The 27,944-nt window shown below is 68.8% G+C and overlaps 1 protein-coding gene across 1 annotated transcript; it reads right to left on the bottom strand.

Annotated features, from left to right (window-relative positions):
- Positions 1–966: 966 nt before the first annotated feature.
- On the bottom strand, positions 967–13,522 carry RBBP8NL (RBBP8 N-terminal like). Its single transcript, XM_070051631.1, is given in 14 exon segments — positions 967–1,443; positions 2,681–2,786; positions 3,031–3,101; positions 3,413–3,530; positions 3,533–4,412; positions 4,792–4,958; positions 5,130–5,215; positions 5,335–5,474; positions 5,638–5,707; positions 6,175–6,287; positions 6,711–6,806; positions 7,066–7,108; positions 8,059–8,176; positions 13,394–13,522. Coding segments are annotated over 13 exon segments (2,076 nt in total). The 5' UTR covers positions 8,120–8,176; positions 13,394–13,522; the 3' UTR covers positions 967–1,318.
- Between the last annotated feature and the right edge of the window lie 14,422 nt (positions 13,523–27,944).

Raw genomic sequence — 27,944 nt, 5'->3', positions numbered from 1 at the left:
AGGTGGACAGAGGGAGGCCTCGGGGCTGCGGCCCACCCGGTCTGCAGAGCCCCGAGGAGGAAGGAGGTCTCCCCGGGGCCTGGGCGCTCCCTCCCCAGTCCCTGCCACCCTGGGCCTGCAGGTGGTGTGGGCGGTGCCCACACCTGGACTTCTCTCTTGGACTCCAGTCCATCTCAGGCCAGCAGCAGCGCCCCCCTTGGTGAGGCCTGCACCCCCTGCCGTCTGAGCGGTGTGGGAGTGCGGCTCCTGGCTCAGCCCCTCCGTGTCCGCTTGAAGGCCACTGGTGCCTCTGCTTGGGCCGGGAGGTCCAGTTCTGGACTGGAGAGTTCTCCTTGGCCCCCACCCTGGCCTCTCGTGGGTGTCACGTGTCAAGGTTGTCCTGATCGCAGGCCACGTCCCTCGGTGACTTCCTGGCCGTCCCCACTTCCCGCATCACCCTTGCCCCGCTGCCTGCCCAACGGACCTGGGTTTCAGATGCCACCCCCTCCCGACCTCCCCAGGGTCGGCTTCCCTTCGCTGGACCCTGGCCAGGGGCCATCACCCTGACCCACAGACCCACGTGACGGGTCAGTGTCTGCGTCTGTCCCGAAGGGGTGGTCCTCAGTTACTGCTCCCTGGGAACGTCTTGTAGCAGACCCCCAGCCCCCTCCCCAGGGTCGGGGCTCAGTGGGCCTGGGGGAGGGGCCGGGAGCCTGTCTTCCACTGAGAACGGGGTGGAGTCACTGAGACGCACCTTGTCCAGGGCTGTGGGCTGCACAGCAGGACGTGGTGGCAGGCTTGGGGATGGGGGCGGGGGCTCTGCCGAGCAGGTGCACACCCCTTTCCCGGCCTCCGCCATTGCTGCAGGGCCCCTGCGCCCATCAGCCCTCTGTGGGGCAGCAGACGGCTGGCTTTGTCCCCTCTCCCCTAGGGTGCTGGCATTCCTGGCCCTGGGACGTGGTCCCCAAGGGGGAGGGGGAGGCCATTCTTCACGCATTTATTCTGTTTATTCTCGGAGCACCCTGGGGCCCCCTGCCGGGTGCCGATGCTAGTTTGCTGGGGCTCCACGAGGGGGCGCCTGAGTCCGTGGCTGGAGCTCCGTGCCTTCTGGGGTGCTCCGGGCCCTGGGCCCTGGACTGTCCAGCTTCGAACCTGAGGTGGGAGGTGCTTCCCGCGGGGTGGGGCTGGGTGCTGGGCTGAGGAGGGGCAGGACCGGATGCTTCAGGAAGTGGCCGGGCCGCAGCCCTCCAGAGGCCGTGCCGGGCTCTGTGCAGTTGGCAGTGTGTCCTGTTGCCTCGAGGCCCCGAGGGCCAGTGGGGCGACCCCCGGCCTGGCCTGGCTAGGTCTCCTCCCAGTCGCTGGGGCAGGGACTGTGGTCCTCGGCGTCCCTCGGGCTTGCCGGGGCGTCGGCTGCGGCCGGAGGCCCTCTCGGTTTCCTTCTCCCTCGGGACAGCTTCTTGGAGGCTGTTGGGGAGTGGACCGCGGTCAGGCAGGGGCACGAACCCCTCGGAGCGACACCAGCTGTCGCCGGGGGCCCCATGGGCGTCTCGGGCTCACGAGGGTTGCTGTTGGGGAGGTCAGCTGAGCACCTTCGTCCCTGAAGCAACGGTCAGGGGCCGTGTGGACGACTTGGGGGAGGGAGGGTGATGGCTGCCCTGGGCTGTGGCCCCAAGACGGCCCTGACCGGGCGCCTCCCTCGCTGCTTTGCTGAGGGCCAGGAGGTGCTGGGTCACCACAGCTCCCGGGCGAGACCCAGGATCTGGGAGACGCTGGCTGAGTGCGTCCGTGGGCCACCCCTGAGCTGGCCTTGGCCGGGACCTGCCGTGCTGCTGGGCGTCAGGTGCACCTATCGCAGAGCAGTGCTGGGCGCCAGCCCCGTGACCTGGGCAGGGTTAGGGGGCTCCTACTCTCCACGGGCTCAATGTGGAGCTGGGGCCTGTGCTCCCTGGGTGGGTGGGAGGACAGGGAAGGGGCTCCCCTCCACCGCCTCACTCCCCAGCCGGCTGTGCCCCACCCAGACAGCAGGAAGTGTCTGGAACAAACAGGTGCGCCGGCCTCCTCCCCTCGCTCCGAGCAAACACAGGCCCCGGTCACCTTCCTGGCAACAATGGCACATTGTGGCTGCCCAGGCCGCAGCGTCCCGGGCCCTGCTTGGATAAACACGAGAGTGCCCGATGATTAGCTTGGGTGTTCAAAGGCCTTGTGGGCTCCTGGCGGCCTGGCCGGAGCCGCCCTCGTGCTCGGGGCGGGAAGCGGGTCGCTGTCCTGCCGAGGGTGGACCAGGGCCCAGGCTCCCACCCGCCTTGGTGGTAAGAGCTGAGCCCAAAGGCCCCACCGGGGTCCCCGGTGGCAGACACACCTCCGCCCAGCGGGGGCGGCTCTTGCCTGGAGGTGGACGGGAGGGTCCTGGGGACCCCACCACCTCTGGGGGCCGCTCCTGTGGGCCTGGAGGCCCCTTCTCCCCGGGATGCTGGTGGTGACCAGGACTGCCCTCGGCTGTGGTCATGGGAACCCTGAGACCCCAGGCCACCCAGGAAGAGGCCACACAGCCTTGCCCTGGCCGCCCGGGCTCTGCGCCACAGGGGTTGGGGGGCGTTTGTTTCTGGCTCCTGCTGATCTGGGGATGCCGTTGTCCAGGTGGCCAGAGGAGAGATGTGAGGGGCATGTGCTGCTGCCCCTGGCCCCCGCCCAAGGGCGGTACCTTTGCCCCCCAGTTCTGAGGCCGGCTTCCTCTTCTGCCGCTGCTCCTGGGTGCACCTGGGCCCTGCCCCGGGCGTGCTTGGCTCAGCCTCTGCTTTGGCGCTCAGCTGGACAGAAGGGGGCACAGTCAGGGCAGGCAGCCCCCACCCCTGACCAGGGCCTCCCCCAGGGCGTAGCCGAGTACATCAGCTGGGCAGAAGGGGGCACAGTCAGGGCAGGCAGCCCCCACCCCTGACCAGGGCCTCCCCCAGGGCATAGCCGAGTACATCAGCTGGGCAGAAGGGGGCACAGTCGGGGCAGGCGGCCCCCCCCCCGACCAGGGCCTCCCCCAGGGGCGTAGCCGGGGCCCACCTCGCTGTCTGAGGGGTCGGGCTCGTCCAGTTCGTCCGTCTCTGGTCTCTGTGTTCCAGCCTTGCTGAGCTCTGAAGGATGTGGGGGCTGGGTCAGCTGGGCTGGTGACCCTGGCGGTCTCCCAAGCCTTCCAGACCGGGAGCGGGGGCAGCGAGGCACAGAGGGCCATGCAGGGTGCCCAGGGCGCCTGCCGACTGGAGGCAGCCCGGGCCTGGGTCTCCAGTGCCCCTGCGCCAGGGCCCCAGCCATTGCAGAAGGGCCAGAGGCTCTTGTCCCGTGGCCAGTGACCGGGACCGGCCACCCCACGGGCTGACGCTGACACTGGACCCTCCCTGCGAGCCACCTCCTGCCGGACTCTTGAGCCTCTGGGGGCTCAGTTTACCTGGGTGGCCGCCGCTGCCAGGCCCCTGCAGGTGGGCGGCTGGCTTTGGCCTTGCTCCGGCCTCCTCTGCTGTCCCTCCTGGAGAGGGGAAAGGCCATCGCGGTGCCTGTGGGCGCACGGACGGCTTGAGTCGGTGTGGACACAGCCCGTGGGGCGGAGGCTCAGCCCTTCCCTCTGCCGTGACCAGGGTGGCCAGCGCTGTCCCTGGACCTGGCTTGGAGGGGCTGGGAGAGGGGAGTGGCTGCCAGCTGTGGGGGGGGCGGACATGGAGGCCAGGGCGGGACCCCTTACCACAGGCGTGGGCGGCTCCTCCGACTCTGGCGCTCCGGTCCCCTTGGAGTCACTGCCGAGTGCCCCAGGGCTGTGCGTCAGGGCAGGTGGTTCGGCTCCTTGGGGGGGCTCTGGGCTCGGGGCACAGGTACCTGCAGGGCCCAGTGACTCAGGCCACACGGCAAGCTTGAGGCCATTCCGGCCCCGGTCTGAGAGGTCCAGGGGCTTGTCTGGGGCACAGTCCTGGGTGGTCTCCTTCCCGGGGCTGCCTGGGCCTCTGGGCTGTGGCTGCCGCCCCCTAGCAAGGGCTGATGTGGGCAGAGCTGCCCCAGCCCCCTCACTCTCGGGGCCCTTGGCGTCCAGGCCGAGTGGTGGGGAAGGCAGTGTCTCCCCTGGCATGGGGGTGGCCCTCAGCCTGGCACTGCCCACCCTGGCCCTCAGCTGTTGCTGGGCCAGGAGCAGGTGCAGTGCGCCCTCCAGCCGTGGGTCCTGTATGCCTGCCAGGGTGCTGGGGAGGCCCAGGAGGCCCGTGGGCTCCTCCCAGGACTCTGCCTCCACAGCTGTCAGGCCCTGGGGCTGGGAGCCGCCCGGGGCTGTGGCGGGGGCCAAGGGGCCGCCGTGGGGGCCCTGCAGGTGCAGGGCCAGGTGGCGGCTCAGGAGGCAGAGGCGGTCAGACTTTAGGCAGCGCTTCAGGGACTCGATGGCCGAGGCAGAGGGGGCCCGCAGGAAGCTGTGGAGGGGAGGGCCGGTCAGCAGTGGCCCCTCCCACAGGTGGGGAAACCGGGGCGGGGGGCAGAGTGGTGGGGCAGGCCCCTCGGGGGTCAGCAGGCAGTGGGGGAGGGCAGGCTCCCAGCCTGGGCTCTGCAGGCTGTGGACTGTGGAGGGCTGTCGGCCTGGCCAGTGGGGGCCGGGGCCTGGACATCCAGCCTGTTCCCTCCCCCACCCAGACCCCTCCCACCCTTTAGGAGGGTGGGGGCTCCTCGGCGCTCAGGAGGATGAAACCCAGCCGGAGGAGGGCCGGGTGCTGCAGGGACAGACAGAGGCTTTCCCAGGCCACTGCTCCCTACTCCAGGACGGGACCAGAGTCTGGGTGGGAGCGAGCCCCTCACCTGTGCAGGGGGAGGCTGTGCTCGCACGCAGGGCTGGGTGGGCTGCTCCTGGTGGGCAGCGGCGGGGGCGTTCCGTCGGCAGAGCCGTGGTCCATAGGGCAGGCCCGGGCCCCAGGCCGCACGGTGGCAATGGTGCCGTGCAGCTGGTTGGCGATGCACTGTGGGCTCTGAGTGGGCGGGGCGGCAGGTCAGCGTGGGCGGGGCTCACAGCGGGGGCTGGGGCAGGCCTCCCCTCCGCCCACAGCAGGTGCAGCTCCATGTCTCCTCCGTGTGCAGGGACAGGTGCCCATGGTATAGGTGCAGGGCAGGGTGTGGCTTGGGGGTCTCTTTGCCCTCACCACGTCTGGGGCCCGAGGCTCGGGCAGGTTGGCGCCCGGGGAGACTTTGGCCCCTGGAGACGTCCCGCACACGGCAGGCGGCTTTCCTGCAGGAGGGGCGGCACAAGGTGGGGTGGGGGCTTGCGAGGTGCTCACGGGGGCGCAGTGCCCTCTGGCAGGAGGGATGCACGGTCCCACGGGTGCCCGGCTGCCGGCCCCCCAGCACCTTCTCCGTGTGTGTCCGTGCCCGGGGGGTCTTCCTCTGCCTCCTGGTGGAATGCAGGTGGCCTCTCGGGCCCAGCCTTCCAGCCAGTGGGGGAGGGCGGATCCGAGCTGGCCTCCCTGGGCAGGGGCTTGGGCCTGTCCCTGGAGGGCAGGCGACAACACCGGGGTGAGGACGCGGGGCCCAGAGTGGATGGGCGCGGCGGGAAGCCCTCCTGGGGCCAGGCTGCGTCTGCGCGACCCCTGGGGACGCCCCGCTCGGCCCAGGGCCCTGTGCGCCGCCCGTGGGCCGCCCGCCCCCACTCACGCCAGGCGGAGCCGCCTCACGGCCTCCCTCAGGGCCTCGTTCTCTTCCTTCAACGCCTTCATCTCGTTGGCTGCAAAAGCCATCAGCTGGGGAAGCCGCCAGGGGAGCAGGGACGGGCGGGGGGCCCCACAGCACCAGGGAAGCCCCTCCTCGCCCGGCTGTGTCCCCAGCACTGGGCCCAGGGCCTGGCACACAGCTGGCGCCCCCTAAAAGCCTGCTGCCCGTGTGGACGGCTGGATGAGTGATGGCGCCAGCCTCAAGGCTGTGAAAAGTTACCGCCCCCTCCTCCCTCCCGGCTTGTGCCCCGGGCTGCCCCAAGGGAAAGGGGGCGTGTCCTTGGTCGTCAGTAGGACCCATGGGCCTCAGGCCTGGGCGGACCCCTCCTCAGGGACCCCCACCCAAAGCTGACACTTTGAGGACACGCCAGGGCCAGCCTGGGCCTCCAGCTGTGGTCTGTAGCTGGGGTGCCCAGCGGCGTAGGGCTGACCGTCCCCTCCCGGTGCCCCAGGTCGGGGGTCCCTGCCCACAGGGGCTCACTGAGGAGGAAGAGGTGCTGCAGGCCCTGCAGGTGGGAGCTCTCCAGCTCCAGCTGCTTCTTCCTGGCCAGCTCCTGCGTGACCATGCAGCGGTCACACAGGCCTGCCCGCAGCCTGTGGGCAGGGGAGGCGAGAGGCTGCCATGAGCCGGGGGGACTGAGGCCCACGGGTAGTCCCCCCGGCCGGGGCGTGCACCTGCCTCCCCCTGCCGTGTCCTGTCCCTCCCTAGGGACCCAGCGGCCGGTGCTCAGCCCTCGAAAGTGCCGTTCTTCGGGCTCCCCGCGGGGCAGGAGCCGCCCGGCCGTTCCCCGGGGCCTCCCCGACGCCCCCGCGGGGGCAGGAGCCACCCGGCTGTTCCCTGGGGTCTCCCCGACGCCCCCGTGGGGGCAGGAGCCACCCGGCTGTTCCCTGGGGTCTCCCCGACGCCCCCGCGGGGCAGGAGTCGCCCGGCCGTCCCCGGGGCCTCCCCGACGCCCCCGCGGGGCAGGAGTCGCCCGGCCGTCCCCGGGGCCTCCCCGACGCCCCCGCGGGGCTCACCGGTTCTCCAGCACCCGCAGGTTCTCCTTCAGCGTCCTCTGCTGCTCCCGGAGCTGCTGGTTCTTGGCAAACAGCTCCTCGATCCGCTGAGCATCCCTGCACGGGGACAGCCGGGTCGGGGGTCCTGCTCGCCCGGGAGGCCCTGGGGGTCCCCACTGCCCAGCCTGAGGTCAGCGTCCCATCCAGCTCCCCGCGGCCTCAGCTCGGGACCGCTCCTAACTGCAGGGTCTCGCCCGGCGTCCTGGCCTGGCTGCAGCTACACTGTGTGACCTCGGACAAGTGGCCGCCCCGGGCTGAGCCTCGGCTGCCCCACGGCGCTTCACGGGACGGCCCCGGCTCCTCGGGGCTGACTCACCGGCACCTCTCGGTGTTCAGTTCCGCGAGCTTGCTCTGTAGGCCTGGGGCGGGGGGCAGAGGGTGGGAGGTGAGCCCCAGCCGGCTGCCTCCCCGAGCCTCCCCTGCCAAGGGTCCTGAGCAGAGCCTCGAGGTGGCGCCTGTGTCCGTGGCTGTCACGAAAGACCCTCTTCAGAGCCCCTGCTGCCGCCCGGCGCCATGGGGCTGCCCCACCGAGCGGCCCCCTCTGTGCCCACGGCCAGCACTCTCAGGGCTTGGGTTCTGCCCAGTCTTGGTGGCTGCCTGAGGCCAGCGTCTCCCCCGCCCCTGGGGACTCTGGCTCTGGTATCTGTCGGCAGGCTGGCAGGGGCTCTGGCGCCAGAAGGGACCGGCAGCCACCGGGGAAGAGCAGAGGCGCCAAGGGGGGCCGTTTCTGTGGGGGTGCCGCCAGCGTGCAGCCAAGCAGGCCTTTGGGGCGGCCCCGTCACAGTCCCTCCTTGCCACGGTTCGTCCACCAGCTCGGCCGGCCTGGGGTGGGGTGGGGGCGCATAGGCCCTCTTTTTGCCCTGTGGCTCCCCGGGTGCACACGAGCACCCAGAAAGGCCTGTGGGGGGGCTGCCCTGAGTGGGTGGTGGGTGGAGGGGCTGCCCCGGGCCTGCTTGGGGACCTGTCAGTACTGGGCCGGGCAGGACCTGGAGAGGAGAGGAGACGTCCAGGCCAGGCCTCCGCAGCCACGTGCCTCTTCCTAGGGGTGGACCGTCCACCCGGGGCTTCCTGGCTTCCCTGCTGGGGCCGGGCGTGGCAGGTGGCAACCCTTGAACTGCCTTCCCTCCGGCCGCTCTGGGGTGGTGGCCAAGGACGTCCCGGCCTAGGGAGCGGTGCTTGCTGGGCCTGGGCCCAGGTGGGGCGTCTGGCCTCTCTGCAGCTCTGGGCCATGGCAGGACTCCCGTGCGGAAAGCTGGGCTCCCAGGTGTGCTGAGAACAGAGGTGACCCCAGGAGCCCCCGGCCACTCACCCAGCACCTCCTTCTCGTGCGCGTCCTTCAGCCGGTTCAGGGCCTCCGCGAAGCTCTCCATTGCCTCTGCTGGCCCTGTGCTTCCAGCCTGCTGTGGGGGGTGGGGGCGCAGGGCCTGCTGCACATGGGGGGGCAGGGAGTGGCTGAGCACCCCATGTGGGCAGGCAGGACCCCCACCCTGCTGGGGCGCTCTCCCGGGGAGGTTGGGCTGCAGTTCACAGGCGTAGGCAGAGTGGGCAGGGCCTGGGGTCCCCCGTGGCCTGGAGGCCGGCCCCTGGCTGCCCGTGGGGGAGGGCTGGAGAGAGCCACGAGTGACGGCCCGTCTGCTGAAAGCCCCTCTCCCGATTCCCTTCCCGGGGTCTCCACGCTCCTCCGACACCAAGGCCTGCGCCCAAGGACAGGCGTGCCGGGCACATGGCGCTCATGCACACACAGGGGCACGGGCTTCACACACCCACACGCGTGTGCAGGCACAGGGACACACAGACACCCAGGCTGACACGGACACACACGCAGACACCGATGCCCAGACCCTGCTCCCAGCTGCCCAAGACGGCAGCTCCCACACTGAGGGGCTGGGGCGTCCCAGGGTGGGGCAGGGGTCTCCTTGAGACTGCCCCGTGTGCAGCCCCCTCTACCGCCTGCCCCTCCTGTTCACAGGGTACCGGAGGTGCTGGGCCAGGCAGTGGAGGCCTCGGGGTCCCATGCCTGGTTCAGATTTAAGGGACGTGGGGTCCTTGCGGTCGGGCCCGGGGCCCCAGCACCCTCATCGCCAAGCCCTTCTGGAACTTTCCAAGCACGCAGAGGTCTGCAGAGCTCCTGGAGAGGTGGCTGGGGGCTTGGGCTTGTGGGACTGTGGCTCCTCTCTCCCCGTCTTCCTCCTTCTTCTCTACTCCCCACCCAGGCCAGTGGGTCTCCAGCAGCCAGAGGTGCCCAAAAGTCACTCTGAATCCGCTAACCAGGAGCCCCCGCATGCGGCCTTGTGAGGTGCGCCCTTCCCACGCCTCCCGCTGCCGTGATGGTACCGCAGCTCGGCCAGCCACCAGGCTCTAGAAGTCGGGGGATGGGTGCCCCTGGGGGCTGCAAGGAGGCTCCCTGACCAAGGGCGGCTTTGTGACCCCAGGGGAAGCCGCGGGCTGGGCTGGAGGGGCTCCCAAGGGCAAGCCTGGCTCTCAGTGAGGCCCTCGACCTGCGCCAATGACTGAGCCCTGGGCCTGGCGGTGAGGCCGGGGACGCCAGAGCCGGGGGTGTGTCCTGTGTGGTTGTGGGGCTGTGGGAGCCAGCTGGGCGGAGCAGTGATGGGGGGGCTCCCCAGACACATCTGCCAAATTGGCTGGGGCCCTCCCCCAAAAGCTGGCTGGGGCAGCGGCATGGCCCGTGTTGGGAGAGGGCCTGGGGGGCTCCGCTGATGGGAGGCGGGAGCCAGCACTGGCCTGGACCGGGGATGTGCCCGCAGGCCCAGGGGACGTTGAATTCCAGGGGCAGCAGGGCTGGAGCCGGGCCCCGATTCCTGAGCTGGACTCATGCTGTTGCTTCCATGGTAGCCCATCTGACCCTGACCACACCTCAAGGGCCCACCCTCCAGATGGGGGCACCCAGGCGCAGGAGGCCACACAGTGCCTGCGGGGTCTGTGAGGTCGCCCTGTGTGGCCCGGGGGTGTCTTCCCGCGGCACCGTGGGCCTGGCTGGGGCCTCCGTGGGCCCTGGCGTTGCCGGGCTGGGCCGGGCTGCAGCACCTGAAATTCCACCCGGACCCGCCCGGCAGGCAGCTCTGCCCTGGCCCCGCTGCCGTGCGTGGGCCGCCCGACGCCCGTAAAGGAGCTGCCGAGAGCGCCCGTGGTCCGCTGGGCGCTGCTCCTGAGCATGCTGTGTGCAGGGGTCGGGCGGTCAGGGCTGCCTGCCGGGCCGCTCCCCTGCAGCCTGCCGGCCCCCCGTCCCCAGCCCCTGTAGGCCCTGGTAGAGCAGACAAGGTTTGGGGCCACGGTGCCAGGGCAGGAGGGACTTCCCAGGGGCAGGTGACAGAACGTGTCTGGCTGAGGGCTGGGGGTCACTCTGTTTCCTGGACTCTGTCACTGGTCCCCGTGTCTGGGGAGGGGTCGGCCTGTGGGCAGAAAGACCCCAGCTGGTAGAACCACACAGGCTGTGCCAGCCGGGGGCTGGCTTTCCCCCACGGGCGTCTTCTGCATGCAAGCTTGGTGAGGGCGGCTGGGCTCCCGGGGTGGGGGCTGCCGTGGGGCTGGGCTGGGCTCCCGGGGTGGGGGCTGCCGTGGGGCTGGGCTGGGCTCCCGGGGTGGGGGCTGCCGTGGGGCTGGGCTGGGGTGCTGTGCATGGGAGAGAGGAGCTGGGGAGCATTTTGGGGCTGGACAGTGGGTGGGAGCAGGCAGACACCTGTCCCTTGGGCCCCAGGCCCAGGGTGCTTCCTCCCCCCACTCTGGACACCCAGGCTGGGGGGGCCCTGCTGGGGCTGAGGTTCCTGGGAGGAACAGGAGGAAGGGCAGCTTGATCAGCCTCAGCCCTACCTGCCGTGGACCCCGCCCCCTGCTCTCCAGGCTGGGCGCAGGGGTGGGGGCAGGGCAGGCGGAAGGGCACCGGCAACCCTCAACCTGCTGTGTTTTGATGAAGAGGCTGGGTCCCCGCCCCCCGGGGTGAGGGTGTTGCCCGAGGGGAGGGAGAGAGAGGGAGGGAGAGGCAATGGTTTTGGTGAACCCGAGCCTGCTGCCGGCACCAGCACCTCTGCCTGCAGGTGACTGCTCCTTGAAGCCGCAGGAGTGAGCCGTCTTAGCAGACCTGAAACAGGACAGCGGTGCAGGGCACCCCCAGAGTGCATGGGAGCCTCGCTCAGGAGCAGGGGCTCACTCTGGGCCTTGCCTGCCCCCCGGCCCCAACCCCAGCCTCCGTGGTGCGCCGTCTGGCTGGGGGGTCAGCCTGGGCACTGGGCCCGTCTGGCTGGGGGTCAGCCTGGGCACTGGGCAGTGCTGTGGATTGGGCACGGCTCCTGGGCCTGCCCTCACTCTGTGCAACCTCGTTTCCTTGGCTGGGGTGGGGGGGGGTTCCCGCCCCAGGGTCTGCGGCTGCTCACCATGGGCCACGCCCACACCCATGCCCAGGGAGGCGCCACCAGCCCCGTGCACAGCTGTGGCTTCTGGTGGGACCTGCACCGTCTGGTCAAGGGGCAGAGTCCATGGAGGTGCTGGCTCCTGCGGTGCCCCGGGCCAGTGGTCAGGCCTGAGCCCTTCTGGGGGCTGGGCCCTGCGTTCCTCAAGCCGGCCCTGCCCCCTGCAGGACGCTGAACCCCACGACCCCACGGGCACCACGGCCCCGGGAGCGTCTGCCCAGCCACCGCGCCCTCCGCAGGCGCCTTGGCGCCACAGGCGTCGGGGACCCCAGTTCTGCGCCTTCTCTGAGGGCTGGGCTGTGGGGCCGTCGGTCTGGCGCTGTTCCTGAGAGTGGCAGGGCCCATGGCAGTGACTGTGGCTGCTCTGCCCGCCTGCCCGCCCGCTCCGTGCCCAGCACCACACCAGGGCTCTCCTGCGGGCGGGGGCCCTGCAGCCATCTGAGGCTTTACCGAGGAGGCCGAGCCCAGGTGCCACCCGCCCCCCCCTCAGCTGTGTCTGCAGCCCACGACTGGCCGTCCCTGCGGCTCCCACACGGGCCAGGCACACAGTAAGAGCCTGGGATGGTGGCACGAGGCTCGGGGCTGTGGCTCAGCGCCTGCCACGCCAGCGTCCTAGACCCGAGTGCCTGTTGCAGCCCCGGACGCTCTGCTTCTGCCTCGGCTCCCTGCTAACGCACCTGGAGGTACCGGCTTCAGTACCTGAGCCCTGCCATCCACACGGAGACCAGGATGGAGCTCCAGGCTCCTGGATCCGCCCGGCCCAGCACCTGCTGCAGCCGCTTGGGAGTGAGCCAGCAGATGGCAGATCACTGTTTCTCACTCCCCTTCCAAATAAAAGAATAGATCTCAGAGAAGCATCCGGGGCCTTAGTGCACCAGGCCCCTCCCACCCACGTGATGCAGCCCCTAGGCCTCTGAGGAGGTGCCGATGGCCCCATTCTATAGATTGAAACACTGAGGTCGAGGAAGTAAGAGAAGCAGGTGGAGGCAGGATCTGAACCTTGGTCTGGCCGCTCGGCGTCTCCTCCTGCCTCATGGGGCCTCTCCCATGCCGGCTTTGGCCAGGCCACCTGCCTGACCTGCCCTGGACCCCCTGAAGGCAGGACGCTGGTGCTCCTGGAACGTGTCGCCCCACCCCAGCGGCTCTGGTTGCCACACTGGCCAGGGCAGTGGCCACAGCAGATGAAGACGCCGGGCTCAGAGATGTCACCTGTCCACAGCTACCAGCCGGCAAGAGACACAGCCAGGACACAAACTCTGCCTCCCGGTGACCTTCGGGACAGCTCAGGGGCTGGGCCGAGTCCAGGCAGGTGCCCCTGCCCAGAGGCTCTGACGTGCTGTGACCGCGGGCACACGCAGGAGCGCCCACACCACGCACGCACAGACCCCAGCTCAGGCAAGGGGACACGTGTGCACACCCCGACCAGGAAGCCTCACGGGCGGGGGGCCGCTGCACACGCACTCACACACATGTGCACACCCCGACCAGGAAGCCTCACGGGCGGGGGGCCGCTGCACACGCACTCACACACGTGTGCACACCCCGACCAGGAAGCCTCACGGGCCGGGGGCCGCTGCACACGCACTCACACACGTGTGCACACCCCGACCAGGAAGCCTCATGGGCCGGGGCCACTGCACACGCACTCACACATGTGTGCGTGCACCAGGAGTGCAGGAGCAAGGCTGCTCAGCTCAGGTGACGCTGGGCCCTGCAACCTGACTCCTCGAGGGGGGGGGTGAGCTCACTGCCGGCTGGAGGCCTGGGGAGGGGGCTGGGCAGGGACGGTCCTCCCCAGGCACCCAGCCCGGTGCAGGGCACCATGGGTCCCGGTGCCCAGTGTGGGTGGCTGCACCCATGCGTCACCCTCGTGCCCATGGCTGCACCTGCTTCTGACCCGCGTGGCCCCTCGAAGGTTCCTGCTGTCCGGTGCCTTCAGCACATCACGGGAACCTGGGGCCGCAGTGCCAGGCCAGGCCCGCCTCTCTGTGCCCAGCCTCCTGGAAGCCTCCTGACCCCCCCTGCCCCAGGCTGGGTCCTGAGCACCAGGCCCCCCAGAGCTGCTGGTCAGGTGCCTCTCAGGCCACCTCTGTGGGCAGGGCAGGCCGACCCCTCCTGTCCCGCTCCTGCCAGAGCTGGGCCTCTAGCCCCCAGCGTGAGCCCCCCAGGGACCCCACCGCACACCTGCTCGAGCTGTGGCCCTGGCCACCAGGTACTCACGTGGCTCCAGGACCTCCGTCCACCTCCGTGCTGAGCGCTGAGGCTCCCACCGCAGGGGCAGGAGCGAGCAGCGTGTGAGCCGCGCAGGCAGAGTTCGGCCAAACCCGCCGGACGGGTTTTCTGTTCTCTCAGCCAGGAGCAGAAGGGAGGCCGGGGCTGCCCAGGGCGGCCGGACGGGTTCTGCCGTCGCCGAGTGGCAGAGCAGGCCGGGCCAGGTGCACAGAGGTGGGATTGTTCCTGTAGCGCCACGGCAGGGCCAGGCCTGACCCGGTGTGGGGTGGGGTCCCTGGGGGGCTCACGGGGTGGGGGGGCCGGGTGCGGTGGGGCTCGGGCGCTGCGCCCACCTTTTCTGCCTGGGGTTTGTGGGCTGCCCAGGTGGGTGGGCCTCTCCGGTCTCAGGGCAGGCTGGGTGCCCTCCCCCGGATGGAGCTGGGTGGTAAATGGGGGTGGGGGCTGGCCTGGCTGGGGGCATGGCTGAGGCTGCTGGACGAGGCGGCCGCCACGGGGTTGCATGCTTAGTCTCTGGACAGCGACATCGTGGCTGCTGGCGGCGCCGGGATGGACGGCAGAGACTCAGAGGAGGACCTGAGAATCCGGCCAGCAGTTCAGGGAGGTCAGAGGTCAGAGGGCACGGTTCCTGCTCCCTGGCGTGGCCCCCGGAATGGGGGCCCTCGGGAGGGGGCTCTGTGCGTGCACAGCTGCCTGCCTCCGTTTGTGGGCGGCGCCTGTCCGGCCACTGTGCCTGCGGGAATGCGTGCGCTCGCTCTCACAAAGGGACCTGCGGAGTCCCCTCCCCTGGTGCCGCGTGGGGGTGCAGGCAGAGGATGCCGGCCCGGAGCCGGGAGACCCGCGCCGACACCAGGCCGATTCGTGCCTTGCCACGGGCTTCCGGCCTGCTCAGCTGAGCAGGGATCCTCGGGTGCACAGGAGCCGCCCAGCGCCTGGGGCTCCAGGGGAGGCCCCCCGTGGGGCACCCGGCAGCCCCCTGCCCCTCAGCTCTCATTGGGGGTGTGGGCTGTGATGACATTGTAGGGGCCCTGTGGTGAGGCAGTGCTGACTTTGAACAACCTGGGGGAGTCTCAAGACTTGGGCTGAGACTGGGGGACCCTGCGCCTTGTTCCCCCAGACCAGGCTGGGTTGGAACCCTGACCTTGCCCCCAGAGCTGAGCCACCTTGGGCACCAGAGACCGAGCCGCCCGGCTCAGCAGGAGCAGTGAGCGTGGCCGGAGCAGCCAAGGGTGGGCCAGGATCGGGAGCTGAACCAAAGCTGTCCCTGGGGGTGTGCAGGGCGCTGTGCTCACAGCCGCCCCCTACTGGACATCGGGGCCCCGGGGGAACCTGCCCTGCGAGGTGGGGTGGACACAGCCCGGGAAGGGGCCCAGCCCAGGGGCCGGAGCGGGGCGGGGCCGCCGGGTTGGAGTGGGGCTGGAAAGGGCAGAAGCTTTCTGGGGAGGACGCGTGGTCCCCGCGGGAGTGCTCGCTGCTCCCCCACGGTGTCAGGAAGGGGGGCTTGGTGGATGCCAGTTCTACTCCCACGGTGCTTTTAAAGGTTTATTTTTTTGTTTGAAAGTCAGAGTTACTGAGAGAGAGAGAGAGAGAGAGAGAGAGGTCTTCCATCCGCTGGTTCACTCCCCAGATGGCCTCAACGGCCGGGGCTGGGCCAATCTGAAGCCAGGAGCCAGGAGCTTATTCCGGGTCTCCCACGTGGGTGCAGGGACCCAAGGACTTGGGCCGTCCTCCGCTGCCCTCCGAGGACACAGCAGGGAGCTGGATCGGAAGAGGAGCAGCCAGGACTAGAACCTGGCACCCACATAGGATGCTGGTGACACTGGCAGAGGCCTAGCCGGACTGCGCCACAGCGCCGGCCCCATAATTTACTTTTCATTCTGTTTTAGGTCCATGGCGAATCTGAACTCCGCATACGGAGTTCCCATATCCCCTCCCCCAACGCGGAACCCCACCCCCAGCCCGGTTCTCCCAGGAGCCCTTGCTCCACCCCAGGCAACCATGGTGAGGGTGGCTGGGGGCAGGTGTCCCCCACCCCACTCCAGCCTCCTGCGTGGACACTGAGGCAGGGAGACACTGACAGACCCACACAGCCGGGCCGGGGGCGTGGAGGCCTGGGGCGGGTGGACTCTGGACTGGCCTGGCCTCCTGGGCTGCGGGCAGCTGGTTACAGAACACCTACTGTGTGTAGATGGACGCCCCCACCTGCTGGTCACCTACTGTGCACAGAGGGACGCCCCCGCCTGCTGCTCACCTACTGTGTGTAGAGGGATGCCCCACCTGCTGGTCACCTACTGTGCACAGATGGACGTCCCTGCCTGCTGCTCACCTACTGTGTGTAGATGGACGCCCCCACCTGCTGGTCACCTACTGTGCACACAGGGACGCCCCCGCCTGCTGGTCACCTACTGTGTGTAGAGGGATGCCCCCGCCTGCTGCTCACCTACTGTGTGTAGAGGGACGCCCCCGCCTGCTGCTCACCTACTGTGTATAGATGGACGTCCCTGCCTGCTGCTCACCTACTGTGTGTAGATGGATGCCTCCACCTGCTGCTCACCTACTGTGTGTAGATGGACGCCCCCACCTGCTGCTCACCTACTGTGCACAGAGGGATGCCCCCACCTGCTGGTCACCTACTGTGTGTAGAGGGACGCCCCCGCCTGCTGCTCACCTACTGTGCACACAGGGACGCCCCCACCTGCTGCTCACCTACTGTGTGCAGACCTGGAGTGCACCTGTGAGATCCGTAAATAAGGCAGAAGACCCCTGGTGCCTGCGCATGGGCTGTGAGCGCTCGGACCCGCGGGGAGCAGTGCAGGTCGCACTTGACTGCACTGCAGGGGAGCGGTGGGGATGGGAGAGCAAAGTGTGAGGCCACAATGCAGGGGCAGGGGCTGGGGGCTGGAGAGGTGAGGGAGGCATGCGTGACCCCCCAGGGCCCCGCAGCCTGGGGTCTGAGGGCTGGAGAGGTGAGGGGGGCATGCGTGACCCCCCAGGGCCCCGCAGCCTGGGGTCTGGGGGCTGGAGAGGTGAGGGGGGCATGCGTGACCCCCCAGGGCCCCGCAGCCTGGGGTCTGAGGGCTGGAGAGGTGAGGGGGGCATGCGTGACCCCCCAGGGCCCCGCAGCCTGGGGTCTGGGGGCTGGAGAGGTGAGGGGGGCATGCGTGACCCCCCAGGGCCCCGCAGCCTGGGGTCTGGGGGCTGGAGAGGTGAGGGGGGCATGGCGTGACCCCCCCAGGGCCCCGCAGCCTGGGGTCTGAGGGCTGGAGAGGTGAGGGGGGCATGGCGTGACCCCCCCAGGGCCCCGCAGCCTGGGGTCTGAGGGCTGGAGAGGTGAGGGGGGCATGGCGTGACCCCCAAGGCCCCGCAGCCTGGGGTCTGGGGGCTGGAGAGGTGAGGGGGCATGCGTGACCCCCCAGGGCCCCCAGCCTGGGGCAGCCGCACGTCCCTGCTCCACCAGGCTGGGCACAAGGAGCCCCGTCTTGACCTCAGCTGCCTCTCTCACCCTGACTGTGCTTGGGCTCCAGTTCCCAGCCACACGATGGTCACTGCCAAGGACCCGACACCTGGGCACGGTCCACGGCCACAGAAAGCGCCACACGCAGGGCAGGCCCTGGTGCAGGCGGTGCCCCCTCGTGGGGAGGGGCGGGGGGCAAGCGTTGCTGGGAGCCGTGAGTCCTTCATTCATTCATTCAGCCCTGCAAGAACCAGCTTGTGCCGGCAGAGTGAGGGCAGCTGGACCCGCGGCCCGGCTAGAGGAGACGCCGTGGACGGACTCCGGCCTCACCCCACAGCCGCACCCGCATGTGGGGTTCAGCCTGGGCGCTGCTGGAGCTGGAGCCTGGGGCCCAGAGTGGGAGGCAGGGGCTGCTCCCAGGACCCTGCCCTGGGCTCCTGTTGGCCAGGCAGCCGTGTCTCCCCCGCCCACCTCAGAGGGCTCCCCACGACCTCCAGTGATGCCTCCTGGGCCCACTGGGGGAAATGCCTGGCCACGGGGGGAGGCAGCCCCCCGGCGCCTTCATCCCCCAGCCTGGCAGGGTGGGGAGATAAGGTTCAAAGGCACCTTAGACGCCGGCCTGTGCGGTCTGGTGTTTGTGTTACTGGACTGACAGATAAGGGTGGGGTGGGCTGCACAGCGGCCCCCAGATAAATGGGTCACCTATTAAGAGGGTCTTGCAGGCATCTGGGCCCCTGACCCCACCCTCCCCGCCCACAGGCTCCTGGTGACCTGGCTTGGGGGGGTGGGCCAGGCTGTGCTGGGGGCAGGGCTGGGGGAGGGCGGAGGCCCCTCCCTCCACATGGCCTCGATACCTGGGCACCTATTTAACAATTGCTTTCTGATAACGCAGGAACTGTGAGAGGATCCACTCCACAGGGCACTAAACCCTGGGAGAAGGCCAAAGTCCCCTTTTACAGCCACCACCGCCCCCCGGAGCCTCTGCTGGGGGGGCGCCTGCTGGGCTGCACCCGAGAGACTGCGCCCAAGAGACTGTGCCCCAAGACTGTGCCCCAGAGACTGTGCCCCAGAGACTGTGCCCCGAGAGACTGCACCCCAAGACTGTGCCCCAGAGACTGCTCCTGAGAGACTGTGCCCCAGAGACTGCACCTGAGAGACTGTGCCCCGAGACTGTGCCCCAGAGACTGCACCCCAGAGACTGCTCCCGAGAGACTGTGCCCGAGACTGTCCCTCTGTGTCTTTTCGTCTCCAAGTTGGTGACAGTGGCATTTTGAGGCTGTGCAGCCATCAGTGCTGCCTGAGCCAAGACTTTTTTTTTTATTATTTATTTGAAAGTCAGAATTACAGAGAGAGACAGAGAGAAAGACAGAGAGAGCGAGCGAGCAGGAGACATGGGCCATTTGCTAGTTCACTCCCCAGATGGCCGCAAAGGCCGGGGCTGGACCAGGCCCAAGCCAGGAGCCTGCAGCTCCTTCCGGGTCTCCCGGGGGCGCGGCACGAGGCCGTCCTCCCCGCAGGGAGCCGGGAGGCAGGCGGAGCGGTGGGGACTCAGGCGTGGCATCCCCCGCTATGCCACAGCGCCAGTGCCTGAGCCGGGACCCCGTTCCCACCTGAGAGCGGCCTTGCTCCCCACTCCCCAACCCGCCTGTGCCCGCGGGAGCGCCCTGGGAACGCGTGGGGTCACGGCCGGCGGCCCTCGGGCCTGGCCTGCTTTGCTCACCCCGTGCTACGGGGTGGGTCCGTTCTTCACGCATTCTGTGACTGTGTGGACAGCCCGCTGTGTAGACGGAGCCAGGGCGGCTTCTGGCTGCTGTGGCCTGGGGAGGGCTCTGCGACCCTGCGCTGGTCCTTTGAAGGGCCCCCGTGGCCTTGGGGACAGTCCCCAGGGTGCCCCGACAGCAGGCCCGGCTGGGAGGTGACGTCACCGTGCACACAGTGGGGGCGCGGGGCGGGGGATGAGAGGGCTCCAGCGTGGACGAGAGGAAGGCAATGGCGGGCCTGGGGGTCACCCGTGTGAGGGTAAAATAACGACGCAAAGGCGAATGTTGACTCCGGGGTTAAAAACATCTTGGCTCATCCCAGCCCCTGGGTCACAGCACAGCAGGGGACGCTGGCTGGGGCCTGCGGGGAGGGGTGTGTGTCACATCCTCCGCCTCCACCGCGCAGGACCGAGCCGGAGCAGCCGGGCCTTTCCGGGCCTCCTACTCAGCTGGTTTCCTGTCCCAACCACGAGCTGCCTGCCTTCGCCGGGAGCAGCGCACCGGGAGGCAGGTGGGGGGCGGCCGCTCAGTGGAGAGAGCCGGCTCTCGGGTGGTCCCTCTGCAGCCCCAGGCTCAGCCCCTCCTAGGGGTGGGGGTGGGGGTGGGGGTGGGGCGGACCACCAGCCCTGCAGGGTGTGGGGTCAGCAGAAAGGATGCACCCACCGGAGGGCCCAGGGCCTGTCGGTCTGTGGGCCAGGGCAGAGGTGGCAGGGAGGCCGTCTGGCACCTGGACACGCAGCGTCCAGGTGGTTGGAGTGACGGTCACCAGGAGACCAGCCCAGAGCCGGGCCAGCAGTTCTGGGCCTCCTCGCCCAACTCCGGGAAGCCCGAGACTTGTTTATCTGCTCCCCGTGTCCTGGCCTGGGTCCCGGGGCAGGGCTCCCAGGCCCTGGGCGTCCGGGCAGAGCGGCCTCAGCTTCCCGGAGCTGCGGGCGTCGGCCGGGGTCTCTCGATCCCTGATTCTGGGGGTGGGCAGGGGGGGTGTGGGGGCGTCCACTGGGGTGTCGCAGACCACAAAGCTGCATCGCCCCCAGCACACGGCAAGCCGGTGTCAGCGTGATGTCGCAATCGAGGCTGCACGGCCAGGAGGCTGGCGGGAGTCCCCGGCCAGGCCCGGCGCATCCCGCACACATCATAAAGATACATTAATGGCCGACACGTCTTTAAAGAAATACAAATATTATTGTTTGATGGGAAACGAGAGTTGGAAATATTTTTTTTTTTTTTGACAGGCAGAGTGGATAGTGAGAGAGAGAGACAGAGAGAAAGGTCTTCCTTTGCCGTTGGTTCACCCTCCAATGGCCGCCGCGGCCGGCGCGCTGCGGCCGGCGCACCGTGCTGATCCGATGGCAGGAGCCAGGAGCCAGGTGCTTTTCCTGGTCTCCCATGGGGTGCAGGGCCCAAGCACCTGGGCCATCCTCCACTGCACTCCCTGGCCACAGCAGAGGGCTGGCCTGGAAGAGGGGCAACCGGGACAGAATCCGGCGCCCCAACCGGGACTAGAACCCGGTGTGCCGGCGCCGCTAGGTGGAGGATTAGCCTAGTGAGCCGCGGCGCCGGCCCGAGAGTTGGAAATATTAAAAGTCAGAATTTAGCCGGCGCCGCGGCTCACTAGGCTAATCCTCCACCTTGCGGCGCCGGCACACCGGGTTCTAGTCCCGGTTGGGGCGCCGGATTCTGTCCCGGTTGCCCCTCTTCCAGGCCAGCTCTCCGCTATGGCCAGGGAGTGCAGTGGAGGATGGCCCAGGTGCTTGGGCCCTGCACCCCATGGGAGACCAGGAAAAGCACCTGGCTCCTGGCTCCTGCCAGGATCAGCGCGGTGCGCCGGCTGCAGCGGCGGCCATTGGAGGGTGAACCAGCGGCAAAGGAAGACCTTTCTCTCTCTGTCTCTCTCTCTCACTGTCCACTCTGCCTGTCAAAAAAAAAAAAAAAAAAAAAAAAAAAAAAAAAAAAAGTCAGAATTTTATGGTCTAAAAAAAACTTGAATGATGAGGATGTGGGAAAGTGCGCAGCACGTGTGGGCGCCGGCCCGGTCTCCGGCGTTGGCCAGGCGGGGGAGGGGCCGCGCGGCCACCAGTTCAGGGCGCGGCAGGGGGGCTGGGGCAGAGCCCCCGGCAGCCGGGTCCCAGCGCGGACACTCGGCTTCTCCTTAGCACTGCTCCGGGCTGCATCGTGGTTTCCTGGGGCGCCAGACTTCAGCTTTTCTCCCATGCAGTGGCCTGATGACCGCCGAAAAGGAGGCAGCCCAGGGGCGTGGCAGCGTGGGGGCGTGGCGGCGTGGCGGGCGTGGTGGTGGTACGACGGTGGGAGTGGCAGCGCGGTGGGAGTGGCGCGTGTGGCAGTGTGGCGTGCAGGGGAGGGGGTCGCCGTGATAGCTGTGGGCTGCTGCCGTGGGCGCTGTGCGCTCTCCGGGGCTGCGGGAAGCGTTTGCCTGAGCCGGTGGCTTCTCTCCTGTGGCCGTGGCTGTCGCGGGTTTGCCGACCGCAGGGCCAGCGTGGGGAGCCCCTGGGAGGAGCCGGGGGGAGCCCTGCTGGACGGTGCTCAGCTTGCTTGTTCATTGGTTCACTTGTTTGCCGTGAAGGTGACATTCCCAGGACAGGGCCAGTCTTCCAGCGGCTTCAACCACAGCGCCTGCTTCCAGAACCATATTTTTAAAGATTTGTGTATTTGTTTTAAAGTCAGAGCTGGGGGGGAGGGGAGGGAGAGGGAGAGAAAGAGAGAGAGAGAGGGAGAGGGAGAGAAAGAGAGAGAGGGAGAGAGAAAGAGAGAGAGGGAGAAGGAGATGTCTTCCATCTATTGGATCACTCCCTCTCCAAATGGCTGCAGTGGCTGGAGCTGGGCCAGGCCAGAGCCAGGAGCCAGGAGCTTCTTCCAGGCCTCCCACCTGGGTGCAGGGGCCCAAGGACTTGGGCCATCTTCTGTTGCCGTCCTGGTCCTGGGTGCGTTAGCAGGGAGCAGGATCAGAAGTAGGGCAACTGAGACCCCAACTGGTGCCCATGTGGGCAGTGGCTTTACCGGCTATGCCACGGTGCCAGCCCCTGGTTTCCAAAACCTTTTAATCCCCAAGGGGAGACCCACGATCCAAGAGCAGCCACTCCCCCAGCCTCCGCCCAGGCCCTCGAAACTGCCTGTCGGCCCTGTTTCTTAAAACATTGATTTTAGAGGCAGATGCATGCACACACGTGCACACACACACAGGTGCACACACATACACGCACGCGCCCATGTACTTGCACACACGTGTGCACACACATACATACACGCACATATGTACTTGCACACACGTACACATACATACGGGCACACATGTAATCGCACACACATGCACACATGCACACATGTACTTGCACACAAGGTTCACACACAAGGTGCACACACACACACATGCACACACGTACTTACACACACATGCACACATGTACTTGCACACACACACGCACACATGTACTTGCACACACAGGCACACATACACAACGCGCCCATGTACTTGCACACACGTGTGCACACACATGCGCACACATACATACATGCACACATGTACTTGCACACACGTACACATACATACGGGCACACATGTAATCGCACACACATGCACACACACATGTATTCACACAAGGTGCACACACATACACACATGCACAGACATGCACGCACATGCATGTCTAACCCCTGGGTCCAACCCCTGGGTGGCAGGGCCATCACCTGCTGCCTTCCCGGGCAGCAGGGGCTCAGAGCCTGCTCGTGGCTGAAGCCGGGACCCCCGCCTGATCTGCCCCCAGGCCCCGTCTGTGCCGCCCTGGCCCCCGAGCTCGCGGCGAGCCCCCCCCCCCCCGCCGCTCCCTGCCCAGGCCAGCCTCTTCCTGCTGTCCCTCTGCCCCCTCTTGGCTGCGCCCACCCTGGGCTTGGCCCCGGCGCCCCCTCCGGGGAATGACACCAGTGTTGGATGCCGTCTTTCTGTCCCACTGAAAAGTAACGACTGGGACGGCAAAGCCATCTTGGTGGTCCCCAGGGCCCTGCCTAGGCCTGGCTGGTGAGGCTGGCAGCAGTGCGCAGCGCAGGGAGGCCCCCGTCGACCTCGGCACCCCTGAGTGGGGCGTGGGGGAGCCTTCATATCTTGGGGACTCGAGGCCATCAGGAGGGCGTTCCCGCTCCAGGCTGGCCAGGGGACGGTCCAGCAGAGAAGCCTGCGCCCGCAGGGAGGAAGGGGGCCCACACTCACCCCGCGGGAGCCTGCGCGTCAGAGGGGGACGGCCCGGGCCAGGGGTCTGCTCCCTGCCTGCGGCCCCAGGCCTGTGTGGTCTGCTGGCCCCTGTCGCTCCCCCCCCCCGCCCCCCAGTTACATAAAGGGCGATGACACTTCATAAACGTCTCTGTAGCCTGCGGAATGCTTGACGCGCATCTCGCTGTTTCAGAGCCGATAAACAACGTGAGCGCCACGGCCGTGCGGGCGGGGCCACCCGCTTCTGCAGGATCAAGGGCTCACGTGGAGGCGCCACAGGGACCAGCCGGGACCCCCGCTGCCCCCACAGCCCCTGCGCAGGCCACAGCCATGGCTCCAGGCGCTCAGAGGACCGGCCGGGCCCCACGGCGCTGCAGCTGGAGACGTCTCCATCAGCCACTGGCTGCCTGCTCCGCTCCTCCCATTCTGTCGCGTGTCGTCGTGGGCTGGGGCTGTGTGTGGGGGGTGCCGTGTGAGCAAGACCCTCGTGGGCAGGGAGGTGTGGGGTGGAAGGACACGTGCCCGCCCGCAGCTGGGGTGCCCAGGTCATGGGCTCCCTCCCAGCAGGACCGGCAGGTGCAGGAGGGCTGTGAGAGGAGAGCAGTGGCCGGCCAGGGGTGGCACAGCTGCCCGCCGGTCTGGGGAGGGCGTGGCCAGGATTCCTCTGGGGAACGCACCAAGCCCAGCCAGGGTGGGGCTGGCGAGGGGACCCTCGACCGTAGGGTCAGCTGGGGTGGCCGCGGTCCATGGGGTGCTGTGCGTCCGGGCCTCATCTGCCGCCAGCCCAGGCCCATGGGTGCAGGTCCCCTTTGTGTGGCGTGGGGCACCCCCCTCCCCACCACTGAGTGCCCCCAGGCCCGCGGCAGGGCCCCCGTGCCCAGCGGTGGCCAGCGGGGCCGTGCTCAGTCCCTCCCTTCTCCCACCTGCTCTGAGGTGCCTGGCCCTCCCCAGAGGCCCAGAGATGCCGGTGACTTGTGCAAGGCCACACAGGGCTGGCCCTGGGCATGGTTGCCTGAGGGTGGCGGCTCTTCTGTCCAGGGCGCACCTGCCGCTTGCAGGCCCAGGCGGGGGCAGCTGGGCACTCTGTGTCCTCCCTCACCCACCCCGGGATACCCACCCCACTCATTCACACTTGCTCATCCGCTCAGCGTGTGTTGGTGGCGGGTGGGGGGTCAGGGGTCACAGAGCAGAGCGAGGAGCCGCTGGGCGCTCTGGAGCGGCTGGGGCCGGAGGAAGTGGGCCGCTTGGCCTCTGCCCCTGTGGTCCCTGCCCGGCTTCTGCCGAGGAAGCAGGCCCGGGAGGGGTGCGCGCCCCTGGCAGCCGGGTTCCTGTGACCCCGTAGGACAGCGTGAGTCTCCCGGCCTGGCTCCGGCGGCTCCTGTGTCACAGCCCTCAGCTGACACCCCGGCCTGGCAGCGGATGGCGGTGCGGCATCGCTTCGGGGTGCCGGCTGGCAGGCTGTGTGGAAAGCCCACCCCATCGATCAGCGAGCAGGCGTCTGCGTGAGGAGCCCTCTGTCTGCGGGGCTGGCCGGGTCAGGCGGGCAGCGAGGCCCCTGTCCCTGCGTCCCTCCGAGCTGCAGGGCAGGGACCGCGGTGGCCCGGGCTCTCCCCTCCCCTCCCTGCCCCCGGGTCCTGTGTCCTTTGTCCACGTGCTCCCTCTGTGCCCAGCCCCCCACCGGGTCAGCCAGGGCGGTGGGGAATGAGGACAGGGTCCCAGGCTGGGGCCCCGGCCAGAGGGCAGCCGGGCTGTGCGTGCCCTCACGGGGCCCTCACTGTGCAGGGATGGCCGTGCTGGACAGTCCCCGTCAGACGGGCTGCTGACAGCCGTGAGTGCAGGGCTGGGGGCACGCGCAGGCTGGACAGCATGGGTCTGGACGGCCAGCAGCATGGACATCAGATGGTGGAGGCTGCAGGGAGGTGTCCCCTTCAGACTCTGTAGTCAGATGGTGGAGGCAGCAGGGAGATGTCCCCCTCAGTCGCTGTAGTCAGATGGTGGAGGCTGTAGGGAGGCGTCCCCATCAGACGCTGGAGTCAGATGGTGGAGGCTGCAGGGAGGCGTCCCCCTCAGACGCTGGAGTCAGATGGTGGAGGCTGCAGGGAGGCGTCTCCCTCAGATGCTGTAGTCAGATGGTGGAGGCTGCAGGGAGGCGTCTCCCTCAGATGCTGTAGTCAGATGGTGGAGGCTGTAGGGAGGCGTCCCCCTCAGACGCTGTAGTCAGATGGTAGAGGCTGCAGGGAGGCGTCTCCCTCAGATGCTGTAGCCAGATGGTGGAGGCAGCAGGGAGGCGTCCCCCTCAGACGCTGTGGAGCCCAGGCAGCTCTGCCCAGGGGCACTGCCCGCTCCCAGGACCCTGCTGACCCCCCCTGGCCAGGGCAGGAGGCTGCCTGTGCTCTCTGTGCCCAGGGCCCTGTCTGGACGACCCCGTGAGATGCTCTCGGCCACGTGGCAGGCGCCCGTGAGCTCCGGCCAGAGTGGCTGTGGGGTCACTGGGCTCTGCTGAGCGGCTTCGGCCCCAAGGCTGCGCTGGGCGCGCTCTTCGCCGACGTCCCCCAGGTGGAGTCCTCTCTCCCGAGTGGACGCCTGTGGGTCCATGGCCGTGCACCCCCGACTGGGCTGAAGACATGCGCCGTCTCAAGCTCTGGAGGCCGGAAGTCGGAGATCAAGGGTCAGCGGGTGGGTGGGCTGGAAGAACCATCGCGGCAGCCCCACCTTCATGTCCTGCACAGCCCTCCCACGGGCGACCCTGCGACCTCGTCCAAGCAGCTGCGAGTGTGGTGGCCGAGTCTTCCCCTGGGGTCCCGTCCTGAGGCCCCGGGCGTGGCCCCGCAGCAGGTTCCACGGGTGACACCTGCAGGGCGGGACGCGCCGGCCCTGGCTCTGGGCCCAGCTGCAGGAGCGTGTGGCTGGCACAGCCCTGGGCGGGAGGCGGGCGTCGGTGCGGGGTGAAGATCCAGGCAGGAAGCTCCGGTCTGCACGGCAGCGCCCGCGTCTGGCCCCAGCCCCGCCCCGACTCTGGCACGGCCTGGGGCGGCGGCGAGGCTGGAGCACTGGGGTTCCTGGCACCCCCGTGGGAGACCTGCCCTGGGCTCCTGCGTCCCAGCTTTGTCCCCCGCCAGCCGTCCAGGCATCTGGGGTGAACGATCCAGACTGGAAGTCCTGGCCTCCTGCGACGGAGGAGTGGACGGGAGCACTCTGTTTCTAATGCAATGGCAGGGTTGGGGGGGTGGTGCGGGAGCGCCTGGGGCGGGGGATTCGCAGGTCTGAGTCCCTGCCGGGTCTCGGAGGGCAGGGGTGGGTGCAGGGGGCCGGCCTCTGTGCCAAGAGGGGCTCGCCACTGGTGATCCGCTCCAGAGTGGACACGACCACCTAGGGCCCAGCCTGCGCCCGGAAGGAAGCCACCCTTTTACTGTAGCCATGGGCCGCACCCAGGCTGGGCGTGGGGAGGACACAGGCGAGTCGGGTCTTATCTCGCAGACCGGTGGCACCCCACACCCACCATGGCCTGGCCCAGGGTCCCGCGTTGGGCCCCTCTGCCCCGGCGGCCAGGCCTGCCTTGTGGTGCTGGGGATTTACAGCAGCCTGCACCTGTGCCTGCCCCCTCTGTCCAGGACCCTGGCAGACGTGTGACGCCTGCCCCGCCCACCTGCATGCCCCGCCCCCAGAAATCAGATCCCGGCCGCCACAGCCCGCAGCAGCCGGGTCTGCCCTGTCTGCCTCCCCAAGCCAGGGGCTATGCCCCTCGGCTCTCTGTGTGCCCCTTCACCTGCCTGGCCAAGGCTGGATGAGTCGTGAGGCGTCCTCACTTTCACGCCATGATTTCCTAGTACCCCAGGAGCCCAGGGAGCCAGAGGCTGGGGAGGCCCCGGCCGCCCCCGCAGTGGTGGGGGGCCCCTTGGCTGGGGCCTGTCTGGCTCAGGAGGGGCCCTAGTGCTGGCCCCTGCCCGCCCTGGCACACGGCAGCTGCTCAGAGGGCCCTGCTGGGACAGGGACAGACCTAGACGGACGCTGCCAGAGCAGAGCCCTGGGCCAGGGCCCGGTGTCCCCAGCTGCTGCCCCCTGGCCGAGCCTGCTGGCCGGGGCAGCACAGCACCGTCTCTGCCCCCGACAGCCCTGTGCTGCCCTGTGCTTTATGGCTGCTCTCTGGAGCCTTTGCCCGGCTTCCCTGCGCCCTGAGCGTGGCTCTCGTCCCCAGCGTCATGGATCCCTGCTGCCCTGCCCTTCCTGGCCACTGGTCACCACCTCGCCCTGAGGCTGCTGGGGCCTGGCCGAGGGCCACAAGTGGGGGTGGTGGAAGCAGACCCTGTGAGTGGCCACTGCTCCTGGTGGGGTGGACACCCCAGGGCCCCAGGCCGTAGCCACTCTGGGGTTGGTGGAGGGCAGCTGGCCGCGGGGTCTGGACCCTGCCTTGCTGCCAGTCCAGGAGGCCGAGTGAGGCCTGGGCCGTGTGCCGGGTGGGCAGTGGCCTCTGAGAAGCCCTCCAGCTTCCTAGTTCCCCGGGGCACTGAGTGTGCCCAGTCTTGTGCTGGGCCCCAGGCTGGCCCCAGGGTCCTGAGATGGGAAGGGGCTGCCCGCGGTCCACCCTGAGCAACATTTGCCCTCCCTCTGTAACCAGGCAGGCCCGCCCCGCCCCACAGACCTCCACCCAAATCCCAGGAACGGGGCCTCTGCGGCCATCATGGAGGGGCCCTGCACCCCAGCTCGGGATGGGACCCCGCCCCTGCCCTGTTGGGGTGGGCTGAGGCCAGACCGGGGGGCGGAAGACGGCTCCGCGTGCACCGGGCTGAGCTGCTGCTGCGTGGAGCTGCCCACCTGTGTCCCCTCGGCCTCCCCTGGCCGTGCCCAGGCAGCAGGGTGCGGGCAGGCCCTGGTCCTGCAGTGCTGACCCGGGATGAGCCGAGCCTGCACTCCCAGCGGCTGGGCACGTGGGACCCTTGTGGCTGGGGTCATCCCTGGCACCTGTCCCCTCCCGTGGGCGAAGGCCTGGGAAGGACCTTGCTGAAGGGGCGGCGGGCACAGGTGGAGGCGCTCTGTGTGCTGCCCCGTGACGGGCCCAGCCTGTCAGACCCGGGATCCTGGGGGTCAGAACCACTGCGGGGGCTGGGGCGG

Source organism: Oryctolagus cuniculus, chromosome 11 (assembly GCF_964237555.1).
Source record: "Oryctolagus cuniculus chromosome 11, mOryCun1.1, whole genome shotgun sequence".
NCBI lineage: Eukaryota > Metazoa > Chordata > Mammalia > Lagomorpha > Leporidae > Oryctolagus > Oryctolagus cuniculus.
The sequence above is the reverse complement of the archived record's forward strand: the minus strand, read 5'-3'. Positions and strand labels throughout refer to the sequence as shown.